Source organism: Microcebus murinus, chromosome 14 (assembly GCF_040939455.1).
Source record: "Microcebus murinus isolate Inina chromosome 14, M.murinus_Inina_mat1.0, whole genome shotgun sequence".
NCBI classification, from domain to species: domain Eukaryota; kingdom Metazoa; phylum Chordata; class Mammalia; order Primates; family Cheirogaleidae; genus Microcebus; species Microcebus murinus.
Genome location: NC_134117.1, coordinates 17,685,512 through 17,708,410, shown reverse-complemented (window position 1 = coordinate 17,708,410; position 22,899 = coordinate 17,685,512). Strand labels below are relative to the sequence as shown.

The 22,899-nt window shown below is 49.3% G+C and overlaps 1 protein-coding gene across 2 annotated transcripts in view; it reads left to right on the top strand.

Annotated features, from left to right (window-relative positions):
- The window catches only part of RBM20 (RNA binding motif protein 20), a 169,022-nt gene extending 150,029 nt beyond the window's left edge, over positions 1 to 18,993 (top strand). For both annotated transcript variants that reach the window (XM_012771210.3, XM_012771217.3), the window contains exons 10-14: positions 4,281 to 4,385; positions 5,471 to 6,113; positions 7,640 to 7,774; positions 14,142 to 14,263; positions 18,114 to 18,993. In XM_012771210.3, coding sequence (XP_012626664.1) covers positions 4,281 to 4,385; positions 5,471 to 6,113; positions 7,640 to 7,774; positions 14,142 to 14,263; positions 18,114 to 18,224 — 1,116 coding nt within the window. In that variant the 3' untranslated portion in view covers positions 18,225 to 18,993. The remainder of the gene's footprint in view (positions 1 to 4,280; positions 4,386 to 5,470; positions 6,114 to 7,639; positions 7,775 to 14,141; positions 14,264 to 18,113) is intronic.
- The last annotated feature ends 3,906 nt before the right edge of the window (positions 18,994 to 22,899 follow it).

Below are 22,899 nucleotides of genomic sequence, written 5' to 3'. Positions count from 1 at the left end.
GTGGTGGGGAAGCGCAGGAGAGAGATGAGATTAGGGAAGTGCCTGTGGTGGGCTCGTGAAAGACCTTGGGTGCCTTCCCGAGGCCTTGAACTGGATCTGAAGGACCTAGTGAACCAGTGGGTATTTTTTAGAAAAGTGTATTTGCTTCGAGGTGACCAAGGTGCTGGTGATGGTTCAGTGTCTAGAGGAAAGGCATAAAGCAAGAGTTGGCAGGGGCTCAAGCTGGGCCTCTTATGTGTACTGCCAGTCTGCCGGCCTCTGTCCCTCAAGGCCCAAGGGTGAGGCTGCCCCCTCTTAACCTGCCCTTCTTTGGTAACCTCATTTCCCCTACTGTTTATCTATACTGCTGTCATTGGTGTATAACACTGCCCATTTAACAAATCCACTGCTATGTGAGTTGTATTTAACTCACAGAGCCTCATGAAGCATATGAAGACACAATTCTCTGAAGCAAATTCAATAAGTATGTCATGAGTCACATACAACTCAATTGGCGTACAGTGAAAAAATTGATTCTAGTGCCATGTGAGTTGCATATAACTCATGCACAGAAAACAAGAAAAAAAATAACAAATTGTTCATTAAATTAGAAAGGATTGTTTCATTTTCAAAGCTTTTATTCTAGTTTCATAATAAAACACTGTGGCTCCAGGGAAAAATTTTTTTTCTAGTGTAGAAGTCACTGTGTTAATATGACACACACTATGGGTCATCCTGAGAACCTTTGATGGAAAAGGATTTTCAGAAAGTTCCTGGGTGTCTCCTCAGTTCTGTCTCTGGAGTGGTTTTGCCTCTGACAGTCCCAGAGTAGAGTCATCAGGGACTTGCTGGGGCCCCCACAGATTGTGTCTGTGCATTTGGAGCCAGGCAGCCCAACTCCGTGTGCTGCAGTAACAGCAGAACAAAGAGCTCTTCGTACTGTTCTTGAACTTTGTGTTAGGAGCTCAAGAAAAACCCACACCCCCATTGGGCTGTCCCCAGAGTCAGATAACAGGTGGCGACTGAACTTGGGAAGAAGGCAGCAAGCTGAGGACGGGGTCCTTGCTGTCCTCACACACCAGGCGCCTCCCACACGCAGGGCCTTTACACGTGTCCCCCTGCACGGAGGGCCCAGGGGACTCGCTCACGGCCTCATCGTCCACATGTCTGTCCCTGGCACTGCATGCAATCTCAGCACCCCAATCCACGGACCTCCCTTCCCTGCTCTCCTAACCTCCACGTAGCAGGAAGTTTTGTCCCCTGCTCTGTCCCCAGTCCCTAGAGGAGGGCTTGGCGCAGGGTGGGCGTTCAGTAAGTGTCTGTTGAAGGAATGAATGACTGAACCAAACTCTTGGGGCAGAGGCCTTAGCATCTGAGAACTTGGTCACACCCTGTTCTTGTCTGCCTCAATTTTCTTGTTTGTAAAATGGGTGTGATCACAAAGGTTGTCATAGCATATTAATGAGCTTGTGCTCATTAAAATCCCTCTGAGATCTCAGGAGAAAGTGTCTATGGTGGAGAAGTCAGTGTGTGTCAGCTCAGTGATCACGAGTGGCCAAGGCTATACATGACACCTAGCCCTGACCACAGGCCCATGAGAAGAAGGAAAGAAATCAAGTCATGAATAAGGAAAACATGGGAAGGAAACACTCTTCCATCTTACTGGAAGAGGAGACCAAGGTTATAGACCCAGTTACCTAGGGAAGGGAAGCCAAGCAGGTGCCAAATGGAACCAGGTGAGCAGGATGGACCCTGGCAGACCGGGGAGTGGTGCCTGTCACCAGCCTCCACTCAGCTCCATTCTGAAGCTGCCATGTGGAATGTGCCCTCACTGTGAGAGTCCCCTTTTCTTAGAGCAAGGGGACATTCCAGGGTAGACTAAGATGTGTCTGTGGGCCAGATGCAGCCCAGTGGCCCCTAGAATGTAACCTTTAGTATAACCAATCTGTCAGAGGAAGAAGTTGAGAAACCACTTACACTCAGTGCAGGGCCCAGACGAGACCCAAAGTGTGTGGGGAGGCAGGTGTGAACTTGTTATTCACCCCCCTGCTTCTACCAATTTCATTCTTTTATTGGCCAATATCCGTGGGGCACCTAGCACTGGGGCTGCAGCCGTGCGTGACTCTGAGACGACCCCGGTCTCGTGGAGCTCGAGGTCTAGTGGAGAGACATGCTGGCGCAGTGATCCCTCACATGGACAGAAGAGCGTGGGCGCTAAGTGCTAAGGCGATGGAGGTTTACCATGCTGTGAGTGCCTGCAAGGAATCCGAGGCTTCCCTGGGTTAGGGTGTGACTACCGAGATTGGGAAGAGTGGTGAGGATATTTACTGAGTGAACAGGAAGGCGAGCAGATGGAGGGATTGGCGTGTGCAAAGGCCTGTGTGTGGCTCCAGTGTTGCTGGAGCAGGGAGAGCTGGGGTCAGAGGAACAGGAGGTGAGGCTGATGTGCCGACAGGGACATCATCACGCAGGGCGTGATGGTGGAAGGGGAAGGATGGTTGTCCTATCTTAAGTGCAGGGAGAAGCAAATGAAACATTTAAGCAAGAAAGTACAGGAAGAATGTGATAGTTTTTGCATTTGGGGATGATCATTCTTGATTGCCTTGGGGAGAACAGATTTTGGGGGAGGGTACAGAGCAGAAGTGGGAGGCCAGTGCAGAGGTGGATTAGTGGTAGCCTGGGCCCTGTGTTGGCTTGCAGCCGTTGGCACCTCGCATCTCAGTCTGTGGGCTGGTGTGGGCAGCTGTGTGCATTGGTCTGTTCCCATAAGCTGCTGCTGTCATCTGGAAGTGACCCAGGGCAGAGGAAGCTCTGAAAGGCTTCCTTTGCCTGCAGGGAGGAAGAGCAGGGCTCTGCCTGGTGGTGGGGACTTCCAGCCCAGCTGGCAAGGCTGTCCCTGCCTCTCCCAGCATGAACTGGAGGGGTCCCTTTACTGTGTTGATTTAGGAGTGGGCCAAGTACAGGAACTACTTGGGAAGGGTAAGGATTATTTATTTTGACAAGGGAGGGCTGTGGATAATTGATTCAGGGAGATAAAAATAAAGAAAAGTGGTCACCTGTTGACAGAAGCTGTCATAGCTAAAAAGGTATTTATAGCTGCTTTCCACTTAGGTTAGCCCAGAAGACTTGAGCAAAACTTGCAGTGGAATCTTCCACACCAAACACTGGAAAGAGAAAGGACTTGAGGATTTGAACTGTCTGTCCCTGTCCGGTAATAACTGGTTAAACCAGTCAGCCCTGGGCTTCTGCTCCTGCTGGCTCCTTGTTAGCTAAGGGGGTGTGTCTGGTTGTGAGAAATTAGAAGTCAAGTTTGAACCACTGTCAGCCAAAAATGTTGAGAAATGCAGCTTGTCCCCGAGGAAGCCTGGGAGTCATCATTGATTTGGTGGCCAAAGGTGAAGTCCTGGGAGAATGTCCCCCAGAAACTACTAAAGTGGAGGTTGGCAAACTTTTTCTGCAAAGGACCAGATAGTAAATATTTTAGCCTATGTGGGCCAAGAGGCAAAACTGAGGATTTTGTGTAGGCATGTCTGTATTCACTTAAAATGTAACTATTTAAAATTGTAAAATCCATTCTTAGCTCACAGGCTGTGTAAAAAGTGGAAGCAGGTCAGGTTTGGCCTGTGGACTAACCTCTGCTGACCCGTGTGTGAAAGGCTGGTGAGAGGCACTAATTTCCAAACCAAGCACCTGCTTCCCGTTGTTCAGTTTCACAGAAACAGTTGCTATAATGAGAGCCTTAATTTGTGTGAGGGAATAGAAGGAAGGGAGTGCTGCTAGTTCAGGCTGTAGCTCTAGGACACAGATATGGCAAAAGAAAGTGAGAAGGCACTAATTGGGTAACAGATCCCTTCCTGATGATTACCTGACCAGGATGATATTTTTTTATGGCCAAGATGAGTCTGCTGGGGAAATTTCACCATGGTGGTTCAACCCAGGAACTTAGCCTGCCTGGGTCAGTCCACAGTTGACTTTTTTTTTACTCATCCTCACTACAAAAAATTAGCCAGTTTGCCAAGATTTCTGCCTCCTAAAGACATCAGACTACAAGGACATTTCTTTGCCTCTATTTTTCTGTGTGACCATGAGCAAGATGCTTAACTTCTCTGAGCCTCAGTTTTCTAATCTATAAAATGAAGATAAAAATGGCAGCTGCCTCCAAAGGGCTCTGGGAGGATGAAGGAAATACTGTATGTGAAACACACCTGACAACTGTTATCTGTGCCCAATATTATTCTTTTTCTCTTTTCTCTGTCATTGCTCACTGTTGATTTGGTTTGTTCTGTTCTTCCTTTGGTAAGGCTGGAAAAGAGGAACGGGAGGGCTTGGAAGAAAGCCCCCAATCAGTAGGCAGACAGGAGAAAGAAACAGAGTCCTCTGATCCCGAAAACACACGGACAAAGAAGGTAAAGTTTGTTTCAGATTCTGGCAGTGTAGCCACCTCTGCCCTGAAGCCATCAGAGACCAAGTCCCCATCCTGCCTGGTGAGGTCCTGCTGCATGGAATATGTCTGAGACTCCACTGCCGGTCCATGAATGAACCAGTCCTCCCAGCACTTCTTGGAGGAATGGCTTTGCTTGGGATCTTTGTCGAGGAGATCTTTACCCACAAGCCCGGGTTCTGCCTCACTCTCCAACAACTTGGCTGTGCTCCTAAGAGAAACATGTGCCCAAGAAAAGACTCAGGCTTCAGAGCCAGACTCCCAAAATAGACAGGTCCCTTGGGGGATGGGGAGATACTACTTCGGGTACTCGAGCTGGGGCCCCGACCTTGGCAATCCCAGGCCCCGGGATTAACAAGACATCTACTGTGCTTGTAAAGCTTATTTTACTTAATTAAAATGAAAAACCCAGTTACAGTCTTCCTGGGCCTGGGCTGCCACAGCAAAAAAAGAAATGTCCTTGGAACGTGGCCAGCTTCATGCCTTTCCGGTCAGGGAAGATGGGTATCGCCGGCAGGGAAGCCGATCTCCTAAATCTGTCTGCAGAGTCCGTGGGCTGCAGGGAACGCCAAGAGGAAAGTTTTAGGAGGGGCCTAGTGGGAACTGTGGCTACAGAAGTGTACCCTTGCCAGGAGAGGGTGCTTGGGGGAATTTTGTGGGAGACTTTCCCACAGTTACAGTTAGCGATGCAGCACATGCAAGGAAGTAGCTCCAATAAGAATTTAGTTTATAACTTAATCATTCATTCCAAAACTATTTATTGAGCACCTATTATCTGCCAGGGGTTGAAATTCTTTGTGTCACTTAAAACACGGTGGATTAAGCATTAGGGCTTATTCCAAATCCTGTGCTGTTTTGAGTGTCACTTTAAACATGAGTCAGTGGTGTGGGACTGGAGTGGTGCACAGTAATTACCCACTGATTGTTCCCAGGCCGAGATGAGAAAGCTCAGGATCTTTCTGGTTTGAGAGGTCCTTATGGTCAAGGTTTGTACCTTCTGTTTGGATGCTCTCAGCCACCTTCTGACCTCTGTTCTGTGTTTTTGCACAGGAGCAAGATTGGGAGAGTGAAAGTGAGGCAGAGGGGGAGAGCTGGTATCCCACGAACATGGAGGAGCTGGTCACAGTGGACGAAGTTGGGGAGGAAGAAGACTTTATCATGGAACCGGACATCCCAGAGCTGGCAGAAATTGTGCCGATTGACCAGAAAGACGATCTCTGCCCAGAAATATGTCCCTGTGTAGCAACCACTTTAGATTTCACCAAAGAAGGAGTCAAGGCCATTGGCAATGGGGCGTCAGAAGTCAGCCTCAAATCACCCAGAGAACTGCCTCCTGTTTCCACGAGCTGTCCCAGTGACATAGACGTGGAAATGCCTGGCCTAAATCTGGATGCTGAGCGGAAGCCAGCTGAAAGCGAGACAGGCCTCTCCCTGGAGGATTCAGATTGCTACGAGAAGGAGGCAAAGGGAGTGGAGAGCTCAGATGTTCATCCGACCCCTGCAGTCCCGCAAATGTCTTCCCCCAAGCCAGCAGAGGAGAGGGCCCGGCAGCCTAGCCCATTTCTTGATGACTGCAAGACCAGGGGGACCCTCGAAGATGGGGCTTGTGAAGGCAGCCCCCTGGAGGAGAAAGCCAGCCCCCCCACCGAAACTGACCTCCAAAGCCAGGCTTGCCAAGGAGTGTTGACCCCCGGTAACTACCTCCCCTTTTCTCCTGGGTGGTGGGGTTGATTGGACCCTGTGCACCTGACAAAGTGCGGGCATGTGTAGGCTGGAAGGAACATAAGGAAGGTTTCAGCTAGCATCAAAGCTGCTGCAGAAAGTAATTTAGCAACAGAGGCAAGCCTCTAAAAGCCTGGTTAAACCGTTAGAGCTTTTAGGCAAATGGTGCAAAAGAAATCAGATAGGTGGGCCGCGTGTTTTCTGAGAAACTCAGATAGGACAGACTTCTGCGCATTTACAGGCGCTCAGATGGACTTGGATAACTAAAATTAGCTTGAGTTATCAGCGAAAGAATATCAGAAGGGGCCAGTCACGGGCTGCAGAGGAGGACCACCCAGGCTGTTATTTCTGTGTTGGGGCAGGGGTGTGGGAGGCAGGAGAGGAGTGGACAGGCAGGAACAGGGGCTCCCTAAGGGTACAGCCATTCCCCTTCCTACTACCTCAGACCCCTTTTTCTCCAGGGTCTGCCAGTGGTACGAGACCTGTCCCGGGCTCTCCTCCACCTCCATAGGAGGTGATATTGTGTCTATGCCTGGCACTGTGACATCATGAAAGAGAGAGTTTAAAATAGGCTAAGCCCCGTCTTCTCTGCCAAATGGAAACTAAGATCCAGCAAGGGCCATGGGGGTAGGGAGGGAGAGTAGCCTTTAAGAGTCTGACTGTGTAAATAACTGGAAATTCACTTTGCAGAAAGTCTGCAGCATACCAGAGGTTGAAGTAAGAGGCAAAGGGCAGAAATTACAGAGGAAGGGCTTAAAATCAACGTTTCTGGCAACCCAGAGCCCTGTGGGTGGCACAGGCTGTTAGGTAACCTGGAGGCTTGGGCTTTCCTCCATGTCAAGCTGACCTGAGCTGTTTTCCACCTGCGTGGATCTAAGTCTCCATGGAAACCCTGCCATGCACCGCCTTCTTGTTGCTAGAGAAACGCCGAGGCCCAGGCTCCGTCTAGAGAAGGCAAGAATAAAGGAGGAATGAAATTTTCACCTAACTCTGAGTGAACCTCTTTTATTTGCGGTATAAGTCTCAACATGTGCCACTGGTAGTGGCTTGTTAGCGTACCCAGTGTTTGGGGTTCATATTTAATAACACCACTTGACAAGCTTGGGTGAGAATGGCATTGCCTTTTTGCCAGCCTCAGTGGACGTCAGCACAATTTTTGCCCGTCGATGATTCCTCTGCCTGCAGGGCTGGGGTGATACTGAATTGGAAGGCAGGGGGCAGGGGTGGATCATTGCAAGCGAAAGCACCAGGAGCCCATGCCCCCTGGACCAAATGCAAAGATTTGCCAAGTATTGTTGTGTGTGGCATTCTTTTGGCAGTGGAAACAGCTCTTAATTATAGCGCTTTGGTTCTAATTAGCAGTCATTGCCCCAGCCTCATGTGATTAAGCAGTCCAAGGGACAATTCCTAATCACGCAGTGCAGGGACTCGAATTGCAGGGACTCTCTGAGGCATGTTGTGTTTCATAATTTCTTTGCCTTGGCTCATGTTTTGCAGAAAACTCCAGGTATATGGAAATGAAATCTCTGGACGTGAGATCACCAGAATACACTGAAGCGGAGCTGAAACAGCCCCTTTCTTTGCCTTCCTGGGAACCAGAGGATGTGTTCAGCGAACTTAGCATTCCTCTAGGTAGGTGAAGTGCACAGCCCTTCCTGAAGTACAGCTCCAGGAAATGAAAGTTCCACAGCAACATCTGAGAGCTTGAGAGGGCTTTTTATCATTTTGTTGCCGTTGTCATTTTTAACGTATGATGCAATAACCTAGATTTGCATGGTGCAACTTTAAAGTTTCTTGCAACTTCTGTCTCCCATAGTAGATGAGATACTCCAGGGGATCAGGCCTTGAACAGCACTGCCCTGGGACCCAGAGGCCTGTTTTCTGTCAGAGAATGCTTTATTCTTGGCGACACAGAGCCTTTAAGCCCAGCTCTTTTTCAGGCAGGGAAACAGAGGTCCAACAGCCTCTATTAAGTCAACAGAAGGGAACCTCTTCTGCTACTTCTCATTGCCCCAACCTTTCCTCACCCTGGCCCTTCCCGGAACAATGCTAACATTTTTTCTCTTTAAAGGACCAGTTTTTCCAAGGTGATGATGCTGACTAGACTGTTTGCAACAGACCCTTGATAATTGAGAGAGGGAGCACTGAACAGAGAGACCTGGGTCCCGTCCTTCCTGGTCTACGTATGGGTCACCCTGTACCCTTAGACAGATCATACCCCTTCTTGAGCCTTAGTTTCCCCATCTGTAATATGGAATTGGACCAGATCAGTATTTTTTTCAAGGGTGGAAGTGTTGGGGGTGGAATAAGGAGGGAGTTTACTAACAGAATCACCTAGAACACATTTCCAAAGTAGTGGGTTAAGCAGAATCTCAAGGTAGGGAGTTGAAGGCACTTTAAGAATGTTTCCCGGGAGATTCTGTCACCACCATTAACCCAGCGATTCCCACCCCAGCCTACGGCATCTTTGAGTCTTTGTGTTAACTCCAAAAAGTTGGAAAGCAGTGAGATAAAGCAGTAGTAACACCTGCTCAGAAGGACAGCTTGGGACAGTGTCACAAGGAAGCATGAGAAGCATCGGTCATCTGATGACCGATGACCATGTGTCTGCTTATCCCAGTAGGGGCTAGTCGGCGTGGAGGCTCACCCTTTCCTTCCAAGTTTTTCTTTTCTTTGTTCTTCTTTTTTAAAAAATCTGTTACTATTTCTTTCCTCCAAGTGTACTGTTTTCGTAGAGTCAGATTTGGAGAGCAAACTTCCTTTTTTTGTTGTTGTTTTTTTAAGGGATAAATTGGCTGCATAGCATTTCCTAAGACAAAAACTAACAGGAAAAAAAAAAAAAAAAAGAAAGAAAGAAATACTGACCTTAGAATGAACTGAGATGACCCTGGGTGTTTTAACTCTGGAAACAGTTGCAAAAGCTGCAGTAAATGCAGGGAGGGATGCCTCCTGCATTCGTTAGGCGAGCAGATACTTACTGGATCACATGGTGCCCTGCTAGGCACTCTGGAGGAACCAAGAAATAAACACACATCTCTTGTCATCCGAGAACTTGGAATCTAATTGACACAAGCAAAAAATTAAGGATCAATTCTGCTACCTTGCAATTTGTGCTTTTTATTACGGTTTTTCATCACTGAAACTGTGAAAGATTATGGTAACAAATTCCAAAAAATAAGAACCATATAAACTCAATATTAAAGGTCTTATCTCTTCCTTTCAGTTTCTCCCTAGCCTCCAGAGGTAACCACTGTCATGCCCACAGATAGTTTTTCTTCTACAAAAATAGGAGCACACGATACATATAATGTACTGCAATTTGCTTTTTTCACTTAACAGCAGGTCTTAGAGATCTTTTCATGTCAGCACATAGAGAACACATTCTTTTTAACCACTGCAAATGTTCCAGCTTAAAAGCTATGCCATAAATTACTGATTCTTCCCTCTAATGGTTAATATTTAGATTGTCTTCTATTTTTTCCATTATGAAAGTGCTGTAATAGCTAAGCTTTTATCGGTGACATTCACCATTCCTATTACTTTGCATGTATTATCTTATTTAACCCTCTCAAAACACTTATGAGGGAGGTGGTATTTTTACCCCTATTTTATAGATAAGAAATCTGAGATGCAGAGTCACAAAGCTAATGACTGGCAAAGACCAGAGTCAGGATTCGAACCCCAGTAGTCTGAGTCTAGAGCCATGTTCCTGCCGTCTATCCTCTGCTGCCTTCCAGATACGCCTGTTTAGTTACCTTTGTGTGAGTTCCAGTGTTTCTGTGGGACAGCATCCTACCCGGGAGAGTTGTGGATTTGCATTTCAAACTTTCATAATGACTACTAAATTACACTCCCAAAAGATGATAACCAGTTTTCACTGCTGCCTTTAGTGAGAGTTCCCATTCTCCACCTCCTTGCCAACACTAGAGGTTAGGAGTTTTTAATCTTTGCCAACCTGTTAGTAAGAAAATGGTATCTCATTTTGTTTTTTAAAAATAGCTGTATTGAGGTATAATTGATATACAATGAAGTGTACATATTTAAAGTGCACAGTTTGAGAAGTTCTGACCTATGTAAATACCTGTGAGACCATCACCACAATCAAGATAATGAACATGCTCATCACCCTCCAGCTGTCCTCAGTCTCCTTTGTAATCTCTCCCTCCACATTCTGGTTTTCATCCACCTGTTGATGGACATTTGGGTTGTTTTCTGTTCTGGGCTTTTACAGATTGTACTTGTCTGTAGTCTTCAGTTAGCTTTGAGACCCATTATCTCATTGGTCCCCCGGGGAGGAGTGTGGTACTATTTTCTGCATTTGACAGGCGGGGAAACTGAAGTCCAAAGATGTACCCAAAATGACACAGAAGGTCAAGTTATAACTCAGGATTTCTGATCTCAGACCACTCTGCTCTCCCGTTCCTCCAATTCAGGCAGTAGCACAGTGTAGGAGTGACAGTTTTTGTGCAGAAGAGCACAAACAGGGAATCTGATTCCCTGGGTTTAAATTTCCTCTCTACTACTTGCTGGCTGGGTGACAAAGAACAACTTATTTAACCTCTCTGCTTGGATTTCTTCCTCTGTCTATCAGGGATAGTAATAGAAGCCTACTAGGTAGAGCTATTTTGAGGATTAAATGAACAAATACTTATAAGGTCTTAGTACTTAGTACTTATTAATAACTTCCTCCAGTAGGAAGTACTTAGTAAGTGTTGTCTATTGTTATTATTCATTCATGAGACCTACTATGCATCCTCTCACTGGGGCTGCTAACCCTTCACCCACCCTCCAGGACTAGTCACTGCTGGCAGAGAAACTTCTAGGGAGGTGAGAGACGATTTTTAGCCCTTGTCCTTGTGGAGAGCAGGGAGGTGAAATGAGGGGTGCTAAGGACCGGGGCACCCCATTGGGAAGAGAGGGAGGCCAGTCCCATGGCTCAGGGACTGAGGGTGGGAATGGCTGGGGAAGGGCACTGGCCGAGTGACGCAGCCAGCTCTGCATGACCCTAGCCGGCGCCAGCCTGCCAAGGCCTGCTCTCACCTGGACTAAATAGCGCCGCCTGCACAGCACGATCCCTCCTCCATCCATCCTCGGCTTTACTAGGATGACAGGGTTATAATTACCCAAGCCAGGAGCTATTATTAGAAGGCAAATGCAGCTTTAATGATCGTAATAGAGGCTGAAAAATGGGAGGACCAGGTAGCTCCAGAACACATCAGGGCCGTGGCAGTGTTTCTTGATGCTGCCACTTCATGTCCCCGTCTCATTCCAGAGGCGTCCTGAGTGCAGGTGTGGGCACTGTAATGCCCGCAGCACCCCCAGTTATTCTGGGGTGACTTGCCAGCCCTTTGGGGATCCTCTCTGCCCAGACTTCTCTTCCCCCAGTGCTGTCCTGTGGCTGCCTGGTACTGCCCAAACCCACTGGGCAGGCGGCAGGGCAGAAAGTTGCTGCCAAACTGCAGAGCTGGGTTCTCCAGGTGGCCTTGGGGAAGGGTTGGGGGCACGTCAGAAGGTTAATGCTCAGGCAGTTGGCTTCTGTGAAGAAATGTTTAACACGTGTCAGACTGTTTTTTGAGCACCAGGCAAAATGATAAGTGCTTCCCTATAACACCATTGTAGTATTATTCCTATTTCACTGATGAGGAAACTAATCTCAGAGAGGTTAAATAGTGTGCCTGAGGTCACACAGCATAAGTCAAAGAGTTGGGTCTGACTCTAAATTCCATGTTTTCTCCACTATAGTGTGGCTTCCAAGGTTCTTTTTATCTGGCAGTAGAAGCCTTTGTTTGGGTGAAATCTCGCCCAGAACCTCACACATGGCAGCTACACCGCTGTGGTTGGCAGGGGCTGCAGCTGCCAGCTCTGTCCCTGCCTCAGGCTCTGAGGTAGCTCCTGGGGCAACTATTCTCCTTCTGGGGGTCCCAGGATAAAGCTGGGAAGACCTCAGCTAGGTCTTCAGTGAAAACCCCAGGGCTGCTTTCCTGGTACTCCATAGGTGCCAATCCAGTATCTGGGAAGGGACAGAGGGGGTGGCTCTGAGCAAAGTGCTCTGGGGGTGCATCTCCTTTCCCAGTGGCCCCCTCCTGTACCGTGCGGGCCTCAGCTCCCCTAGAGCAGGGGCCAGCAGGAAATTACTCTGCAGCAACAGAGGAAGGAGGTGGGCCTTGCTGAGTGCACCCTGCCAGCAAGAGCCAGGAGCCGGGCCTGCCCGTGAGGTGGAGGGGAGGACTGGCCACCGACAGACCAAGCTGGGGCTGTTCTTCTGTCCTCTGCAGAGAGGAGGGGAAGGACACTCAGCCTCCCTCTGGGCAGCTGCTCCTGAGTGGGGCCCCTCACTTCTGAGGGCTGCTGCCGCCCCCGGGGCACGGCTCGAAGCTGCTACGTGGCAGTTGGAGAAACCAACCGGGCTGAGGAGGCCGCCTCAGGCCCCAGACCACAGCCCAGTGTCCAGTCCGGGCGGTGCAGGCTCAGGCAGGCCTGGCTCCCGCCCTCCCTCAGTGCTGCCCTTCACGCTGATAAGTAGCTTTTCTTTTTAATGGAAAAAAAAAGTTCTAATTTCAAGTCTAGACTGCTTCTGTATGACAAGGTCTTCTAGGCACTCAGCTCAGTGTCCCGGGAGGTGGGAGAAGGAACTGGATTTGTGGTCAGTCGTGCAGCGCCTTGCAGGGGCCACCATCCTGTGTCCCTCCCTGCAAGAAGTTGCTGTCCCCCCAGCCTGTGCCACCCCAGGCCCCTTCTCTCCTTCTACCCAGTGTGGCCAGATCTCTGGTCATTTCCCCCCTCCAGCAGAGCAGAGGGAGTGGCCCAGCCTGGCCCAGCCCAGCCGCAGTGTCCTGCTCACACGCAGGCGATGGCCCGGCCCACAAGTGGGTCTGGGTGTTCCAAGCGTCATCCCCTCTAGTTTATTGCATGGTGGGCCCTGCTTTTCACAGCCCTCATGCCCCTGTGCTTTGGCCGGAGCGTCATAGTCAGGTGCCCGATAAGCAGGGCTTGTGTTCTTCCTGATTCCATTTGTGGGTGAGGAAACTGAGCCCTGGGGGCGGGGGTGTTCAGCTGAGCCTCCCAGGTTCCGCCGGTTCTTAACATCTGGCCTAGACTCTTTCAGACCTGGGCTCTTCTACCCACCATGTCTTCAAGAGGAGAACCATGACCCCCAAAACACCTTCGTGGAGGCTAGGCAGCCCCCATCCCTTCAAAGACGGATCCTCTGGTCGTGACCTTGTCACTTCTCTGTGGCTGTGGGGCCATTGTTTCCTTCCCTTGGAATCAAAAGGCCTCCCAGAATTCTGGGACTTATATTTAATAAATCTCAAATGAAATACTTTTAATTGATGGCTCAGATATAAAGCCTGGAGGAAGGTGGAAGCATGTTTATGATATACTATTACATGAAAAAGGGAGGATACAGAACTGCATTTAGGGTATGATTAAAACTACCAAAAAATAAAAAAAAGGCCTTACATATAGATAAATTGTGCGGAATAAATATTTGGATTGGAGTGACTCTGGGTGATTTTTTTCCCCTCACTTTTATTTATTTTACATTTACTTTTTAATGAACATTATTCTAAAATAAACAAAAATGAGAGAATTCTTCCAGAGTCCTGGTCACAATAGCTGTAGAGAGAGGTACAATGTGGAGAAATGAAATCCAACCAGTGAAAAGTCAGAAATGTCGTGACCCTCCTCCTCCTTTTCCTGGAAGCAGGCCGATTGCGGGAGGGCCTGGACCCGATTCCCAAAGGGCAGTGCAGAGCATATGATTGCCAGGTACTCGCCACACCCGTGGAGACATCCCCTGCTTTCACAAGCACTTGTGAATGAAGTAGGCGCTAGTCTCTTTGTGACTGTTTTGCAAATGAGGAAACTGAGGCTTGGAGAAGCTAGGTAACCAGCCAAAGTCAACAGCAAGTGAGGGTGGAGCTCGTTGGTCTCATCGCCACCTGACGGCCTCCCACTCCTTCCTAACGCCTGCCTGTCCCTCCCGGTCCTTCCCCAGGGGTGGAGTTCGTGGTTCCTAGAACTGGGTTTTACTGCAAGCTGTGTGGGCTGTTCTACACCAGCGAGGAGATGGCGAAGGTGAGCCACTGTCGCAGTGCTGTCCACTACAGGAACCTACAGGTAACCACCAGCCTGCCTTGCCCAGCACTCCTGGGGACCCCTGTCTGCACACCCAGACCAGGCCTCCGATTCTAGCGCCCACCTTCAGGGCCTACCCCAGGCGCAGGCTACTCGCCGTTCCCCAAGCACACCAAGGTCTTTCCTGCCTGTGGGTTTCTATCTCCTCCCGCCACACAGAGCACTCCTGCTCTGCTTGTAGACTTGACTGCCAGGCTGCTCCACGTGGTGGCCGCGTCCCATGTGCTCCCAGAGCATCGGTTTGGGTTGGGTTTATTAACTTCCGCCCCTCCTTTTATACTGTGAGTACTTGAGTTAGGCCAGGCTTCCTTCACCTGGCCCATGGTTGGGGCTGACGCCTTCCCACAAAGCCTGGATGTGCCAGATGCAGATATTTCTCTGTCTTTTTTCCCCTGTGCAGGTATCCCTGTTGGTTAGAATAAAAACTACTATTATGTTCTATTTAAATGTTCCTCCATACAGCAAATATTTTTCACAGGCAGACTGTGTACCAGGCACTGTTCTAGACATTGGGGATATAAGAGCAGCAACAGTAAGGCAAACAAAACCCCTGTCCTCATGGAGTTTCCATTCTAATGTAGTAAATGAGCAATAAATAAAATAAATGATAAAGTATATGAAAAGGTGACATATAAAAATACTCTTTATACCATATTTCATCCAATGTAAAGTGCCATCATTTGTGAAGACACACCACAATTTTTTGATAGCAGCAAGAAAAAAGAAGTTGCAAATTAAATGTTGAGACTCCAGCAACTGAGAAATGCATTTTGATGTCAGAGATGTTAATGTGTGAATAAAAAGTGTCTTAAAATGGATGAAATATGGCAATATGTTCTATTATGTATACCTAACTAATACATAGTATATTAGAATGTGGTTTTCATAATTAACTTTTGGTATAGGCTGGGTTTTAGCAGCTTAACAGAAGGCTTCGTATATCAGATGCCCACGGGTAAGTGTCTCGCTGAGGACAGCTCCCGTTTTTACTGTAAGGAATCAGACTACTTGTTTGACTCATAGGCCTCAACTCAATAAGTCCTAATCAAGGCTGGTCCCTGGTCCCAGGCCAGGCGTTACCCTTAGATTGTTAAAGAGTAACCGATCTAGTGGGTCTTAACGAGGGATGTGATCCAGAATCACCTGGACAGTGTGGCTAAAATACATGCACTAGGTCAGATACTGGCAGCGGGCTGGGGAGGGCGGGTTGTGAGAATGTGTAATTTGAGAAGGTTCTCTAAATGATTCAAATGTGCACTCCTAGTTAAGAAACTCAGGTATAGGCTCTCTTGTTTTATAATTGAGGAAACTGAGGCCCAGAGAAGCTGCATGATCTGTCCAAGCCACGTAGATAGTGAGTTACTGGATCTAGGATCAGATCACCTGATTCTTAATCACTTTCCTCTTTTGACTCTACTAAGCTCATCTTGGAAACTGAGACCCATAATGTCATGGCCTGGGTCACCATCTGCAAGGGATTGTCATTGGCAATGCTCAAACTCAGGTCATTTAAGTCTCTTGATTTCCCTCTGGAGAGCAGCTGCTCTGTGACGGAGGCAGCCACAGGGCCCGCGGTTGGGCAGTGAGGGCCTGAGTTGGCCAGAGCAGGGGATTTGGACTGGGCGCCGCAGAGCCAGCTGAGAGTGAGGGCAGTCATCTAGCCCGAGGACATAACCATCCCCTTCCCCACCAAGGTGAGGTCCACAGAAGGCAGGGCCGGAGGGGGTCTTGGAGATCATCTGGTCCTGATTTTCCCAAACCTTGGTCCATGCATCAGCTGGAATCTCTTTGAAATGCAGCTTCCTGGGCCCCACTCTGCACTTGCTTACTCATTCTCTATGGGGCTGGATCTGAGAATATACAGTGTAAACAGTGTTTCCAATCAAGTCCTAATACCTTGGTGTGAGAACCTTTTATTTCGTCCAGCAGTCCCGGTGGGATTGTGCAGCCCCCGAAGAGCCCACACAGCTCAAGGTCACCCAGGGAGTTAGGAAGAGTTCGGACTTGCCAGGGCCTCTAATTCTAACCCGTGTATTTTCTCTAGGCAGTGGCCTGCACTGTGTTCTGGGCCTCTGGGCCACACCCCTCCCAGCAGGAGGCCGGAGCCGTTCCTGAGGTCCCCAGGCACATCAGGGGCAGACGTTAGCTAAGCCTGTCATGCTGGCCAACTGCAGTTTAGGTTTACCTGCTGCACCTGTCGGGGAGCTGGGATCCTCTGCCACAGGCTTCCCAGATAGGATTTCTGTCAGTTCCTTCACTGAATGATCTGTCCACCCAGCTTGGCTCACCCCACCCCAAGCAGCAGGTGCTGGCTGACAGCTAAGTCAGGCAACTTTTAAACTTAGCACCCACCAGGAGGCCTCAAGGATGGGATCCGGGACTGCTCTTCCAGGCAGGGAGCAGGTAGAAGGAGCCTCCATTCTCTCCGAGCAACCCCTGCTGTGCCCTGCTGCTGTCATGGCTCTGCGAGAACCCACCCCAAGTAATCCAGAACAACAGTGGAGTCAGCACTAGACAGGAAAACTGGATACCTGCTTGGCTCCAGGTCCAAGATACTCATCCAGGCAGTGTACTCATCCACTCACCTTCCTCAGCGCACGGTTTCCCTCCCTGAGCCCGGTCAGCAGCCTTGCCCCCTGGCATCCTCGGCTTGCCCCTCTCCCAGTCAGCCTGTTTCCATCCCAGGAAGCCAACCACAGTCTCTTCCAGGAGAGAGCAGGCAGCCCTAGCTGTCTTATGCATGTCCAGAATCATGGCAGGAGGAGGAATGAGGAAGACACTGTCCTCTGCCTTTAACAGATTAGGAGTCTGAGGCCAGGAGAAGAATGACTCTCCCCAAATGCCATGGCTGGTGCTATGGATGAGAGAGCCGACATTACTGAGTGTTTCTTCCGTGCCAGGCTCTCTGATAAACACTCTGTGTTGCCTCTCTCCACTTCACAGCAACCTTATGCCATAGTTACTGTTATCACCGTCACTGGGCAGATGTCAGAGTATTGGATAACCTGCCTGGCGAGAGCTAGGATTTGAACCCAGGCCATTTGACAGCAGAGCCCACACACTGTGCTGGACCTAACCTTTCTGACTCCTAACACAGTGCTCTTCGCACTGTCCTGGCTGCCCCGGCATAGTCAGAGCAGCCCCACGGGGGCCACAGGCCTTTCCTTACCCTGTCTCACCGCATTGACTCTGGACAGCCTGAGCAGCCCACCCTGGCTCACCGTGTTTTGCTGGGGCCAGTCATGCAGTGAGTGTGCAGGGGCCATGTGGAGGCCGCCCCAACTGCAGAACAGGCCATTTTAAAATCCATCCAAAGACCTCCAGACCACTCCACCTGCTGGCTTGCCCTGACAGGAAACAGGTTGCTGGGAGTCTCGGATGTCAGGCTGCGGTTTCTATCTTGCACAATTGCTATAGGCTGGTGCTTGCCTTCCCCGCCTTCCAGCCTCCCTCCCTCTGCCTTTTACACGTGGACGTGCTGCCTCGAGACTGGGCCCTTTCTGGAAAACAGAGTTGTTGTGAGGATTAAATGAATTTATGTAAGCCAGGCAGTTAGAACAGTGCTTGGCACCAGATAAGGGCTTTGGAAGTGTTTGCTGTTGTATCTGTACTTTCTACTTTTTCTAAAAGAGATGCCTATTCTGTGTAAACTGCCATAATGAGGGGCTTAGCTTGAGTTCTGTAGCCCCAGGGGGACCTGGGGACTGGAGACAGTGTCCCCCACTGGGCCCAGATGCTAAGACAGGGGACCGAGACACATCCCCTCCTCTCCTGTCCTGCGGGTCACCGCTGACACGTCCTTTCCTCCACTTCCCCCCTCCTCCCACCACAGAAGTACTTGTCCCAGCTGGCGGAGGAGGGCCTCAAGGAGACCGAGGGGGCCGGCAGCCCGAGGCCCGAGGACGGCGGAATCGTGCCACGCTTCGAAAGGAAAAGGCTCTGACGCTGCGGCTGCTGCTAGAAGGTGGAAGAGGGAGGCCTGCCCACGTGGGGCCTTCCTGACCGCTGGGGCAGGACTGAAGCCCGAGAGGAAGGAAAGCCAGGCAGGTCGTGTTGCTTGGGTTTGTTCCCAGAGACTCATTAAAATGCCCCCGAAGTGTCTCCAGGAGCCAAATCACCCTGGCGTGTCCAGCCGCTGAGGGTCACCAACTCTCCCTGTTGACTTTTGTTTCTCTCAAGTGATCTTTCCATTCGCTCCTCTCTCTCTCTTCCTCTCCCTCCCTTCCCCCTCCTCAGTGCCAAGGATCATTTCCTTTTCATAAAATCCAACTTCTCAGGGATTTTCACAGTGTTTAAATTCTTGACAGGGTATAACAGGTCAGGCCAGGCTGAGTCACGCAGGGAAATGGTTTAATGGAAACTCCTGGGTTGAGTGAACCCCTTCAGGGAATCTGCAGCGGTGTCCCTGCCTGGCGTCCCATGCATCCTGCAGGGGGAGCGGGGTTGCTGAGTGGGGTCCTGCCGTCCCAAAGAAAGGACGTCTTTAATAACTCTTTCATCTTCTCAACTATTCTATAAGTCTGCCAGATTTATGCCTTAAAGTAAAATTAAATGAATTTTATGGGGGAAGAAAAGAGCCCTTTTGTTTTGGAAGCTCTTATGTTTCTTCCAAACCTATCTCCCTCCTCTTGATTTCAGGAGCTGTCAGGCCTTGTTCTATTCTGGATAATGAATTTGGTATAGATTCGTTTTAATTAAAAATGAAAACGGAAGCATCTTCTCCCTCCAGCTAAAACAGCAGTTGGCGTGGCCATGGGTCGAGGGCTGGCCTCTCTGCAGGGGTGGCATTGGCTCGAGAGGCGCAATAAGGAGGAAGCAGCATCTGTCCTTGCCTCGCCCTTGCTGCCTGCACTCTGGGGCACAGCAGCCTCACAGTGGGATGGTTTTTAAATGCCCTGCAGTGGGGGAAGGAGCTAAGGAAAGAGAAGGCTGCAGGGCCAAGTAGCAGCAGTTGAGGTTTCCCAGCAGTTTATGGGGGGCCCTTTCCAACTGGACAGAGGTTGAAGGCTCCTGGGGTTTGACCGAACGCACGTGCAGACTCTGATGTCAAGATGTGATGAAGAACAGAGCCCTTGTTCCCAGTGCTCTTTCTGGCACTGGAGGTCATTGTCCTCAGACCCCTGAAGGGCTATGGGGTCTGTTGCCAGACAGTCCATCAGAAGGGTTTGGGACAAGGGTGCGGGGGGGTGGGGGGATGGGGGGTGGAAATGAGGCTCCGCCACAGCCACACAGCAGCTCCCAGGAAGGTCAGAAGGGAGCCTGGGGCTGTTTTCACGAGCTGAGCTACTCCTTGAAGGTGCCTTCCCTGGCTTCGCCTGTGAAAAATAAAACAAGGAAGATGGGTCACTCTCCCCCGGGCAGTTCCTGTCCTTTCTATTCCTGACTGCGGGCAGGTCCACTGAGAAGGGGCTGTGTGTGGGTTTTTTGTTTTCATTATTCTTTCTACGGTAGGTCAGAGTATACTGCACATTCTTTCCTCTGCACTAATGGAAGAAGGGTGGCAAGATTATCTAGCGCATTAGGGATGTTTTATGTCAGGAAACTGAAGCAAGAAAGGAAACAATTGTAGAATGTAGAAAGATCATGCAGAAACCTTGAGGCATACGGTCACAGGCAAAGAGACGACTGGGGGAAACTGGGAAGGACAAGAGTTTTGGCACCAAAGAAAAACAGACCAGTCTGGACAGGTGTGGTGAGGAGAGCTTGGAGGAAGCAAGAAACCTGAACTGGTCATCAGGCTGTTAAATAAAATGTCCAGGAGGCCCCTGGTTTGGACCCAAAACACCAAACCAAAATGGAGTCACTCATGCCAAAGTACCATGTCACCAAGCCAAGACTGAGTTGGTTATCTGACCTTCCAAGAAATCAAGAGAGAGAGAGAGAGAAAAAAAAAAAAATAGCCAAATCCCCATACAGGCCAGTTTTAGCTGGCATGATAAGGAAGTCACCTCTGCTATATCTTTTACAAGAAAAGTAACTTTGAAATGACCAGGCTGGTTTTTGTTCTCTGTGTCGTCTTTCCTCAGCCCTTCTCTGTCTATAAGGCCAAGCTCCCCTCTCACTCCTGGGAACACTTACTTATTCTATTTTGTGGAATGAGGTGTTGCCCAGTGCTAGAATCAAAAATAAAAGCCAATTAAGATCTTCAAATTTGTTGTAATTTTGTCTTTTGACAAGGCCATATGGGAGTGGTAGGAAAGGTGGTGTCTCAAATAGAATAAAGTCTGAAGATTGTGGCTCGGCTCAGATTGTTCCCCTGGCCTCTCCACAGGTCTTAACCTGGCATTCTGGACACCAGCTGTGCCTCCTCCATTTCTCAGAAAACCCTCGGCCCTGTGTGTCTTTCTTCCCATTGAGCGGAAGTCTGGGGGCAGCTCTTTGGCCTCCTCTGTGAACCTTGCTGGGAAAAGTCCATGTCTTCCACCAGGGGCTAGAATGATGCCTTATCAGAGAGGCTGGGCGCTGTGTCCCCCAGCAAAGTGGGAGCAGACCTCATGGCTCATTTTCCTCCTCCCCCCTACCCCAGCAGCATTTCCATGGAAATCCAGATGGTCGAGTTCCCGAGTAATATAATGCCTCCCTTGCTGATAGACTGACCTTCTTCATGTTGGAAAGCTGGAGAGAGCCCCTGGGAGGGAGAGAGAAGAGGCTGTCTCTGCATTCAATCAGAACCTTCCATTTAAAATCATCTACGAGTCTATACTTGTATGTGTGTGTGTATATATATATATATTTATTTTTATTTATTTTTATACAATTCCATTGGCATGGTCCTTCACCAACCCTATAATTTGCACTTTTTATTCCTATGTGTGTCACACCCAGTGCAGTATTAAAGGCAACCAGGAAAATATTGATTTATTTTTTAAAGCTTTTCTTTAATGTTTCGCCAACCATTTCAAAGTGTCTCCCAGAAAAGTTTGCCCAAGAGTAGCCTTGAGCAACAGATCCATTTGTACCCTGGGTACAATGTAATAAAGGCCTGCATAATCTTCTTTTCATTGTTAACATCTGAAATAAAGTGTCTCTAAACAATATGCCCAAAGACTTTGGTAAATTTGATGTTGGTGTGAGCAGCAACCATTAGTATCAGGGTTTCCCATTCTTGGACAGTCGGAGGCTGTGATCTGTTAGAGTATACTTGAACTGGACCAGAGTTTGTCTTTTGAGATTATGGGAAAAGCAAAAATACTAAGTTAAGTTTGAACTTGTAAAGTATTGAAATTTGTTGAGTGTCCTATAAATTGTCACCACTTTTCTTGATCTGTATAACTGACTGCAAAGTGTTTGTTTTTACAAAAGGAAAACACATTTTTAATAAAGAGAATTTGAAAGCTTGTGAGTGATGTGTGTCATGCTGGATTCCTCGACATTTGGCTGGGGGGAGCTTCCCCAAGCACAAAGTTTGGGATTTGGTCCCTCTGAATTTCGACTGTTTTCAAGGGTTGGACAGAGAGGGTGAACCGGTTTCTGCGAGGGCTCTGGTTGGGCTACCAGAGAGAATCAGAGGTTCTCAGGGGTGAGCCTTGGGGGATGAGTCTGATTAAGTGGGGGGGGCTACTATCCCTTTTGGAAGCTCAGATACAAAAATGTCTTGGCCTCGTATAAACCCCTAGTTTTGCTAGCTACCCTGTGCTCCCTGGTCTCTGAAGGCTGAACCCAGCTGTCCTGCACCAGGGTCAGGCCATGTTTGTCAGTTCCATCCCCTGTGAAGATGAAGATCTGGTGGTCAGTGCTGTCGTAGAAACAGCAGGCCCAGAGAGGCCTGGCCCTGCCACTGTTAGCCTGTGACTTCCTTAGGCCTGCTTCCTTGGGTGTAGAAAGGGATAATGGTATTAATCACTTCCCAGTGTTGTTTTGGGTTAAGATAATTGCTGGTAAAAGCGCTTGGTATGCTGCAAGGCACCGATCTTGTTTGTTTTTGTAATCTGTGCTCTGGACAGCAACCCTCCAAATTTCAGGTGGTTTAAGTTCTTTCTCAACCATTTCTTCTAGCAAAACAATGCCAGTCGCCTGGGCCCAGTTGGCCAGTCCTTTGTATGTCCTGGGCTCTCCCCTCTTGTTGGCAGTGCTCCTGAGTCAACGGGGAGGGGCTGGGCAGCCTGGACCCAGAGGGCAAGGTGAGGGGGCCGCCTGTAATTACTGGGAGCAGACTGCTGATCCAAGGAAAGTTCCTGTAGAGCCTGTTGCTGCTTCTCCACTCTACCCCCACTCCATGTGGCCACCCTTGGGCAGAGCTCAGGCCTCCAGTTCCCAACCAAGAGGGGTAGGGAAACATCCTTCTCTGCAACTGCTGTCCGGGCCGCAGCTGGCCAGAGCAGTGAATGGGCCTAAGGCTGGTCTTGCTGCCCTAAGTTCGGGATCCACGATGCTTGAGCGTGACCCTGGTGCCTAGTCCCAGCATATTGCTCTCTGTGGCACAACTCTAGAGAGCACCAGCCATGTTGTATTCTACAGGATGGCGCCCCCTGGAGTTGTGCAGTGCAGACATCCTGCCAGGGACCTCCCTGAGTTGCAGTTGTTCCCACATCCCTGAGTGTTCCCATTTTCTCTTGGAGGTCCCTGTGGGCCCTAGAGCTTGGGTCTGAGCCAGTCCACTGGGCTGGAGCTCTGACACT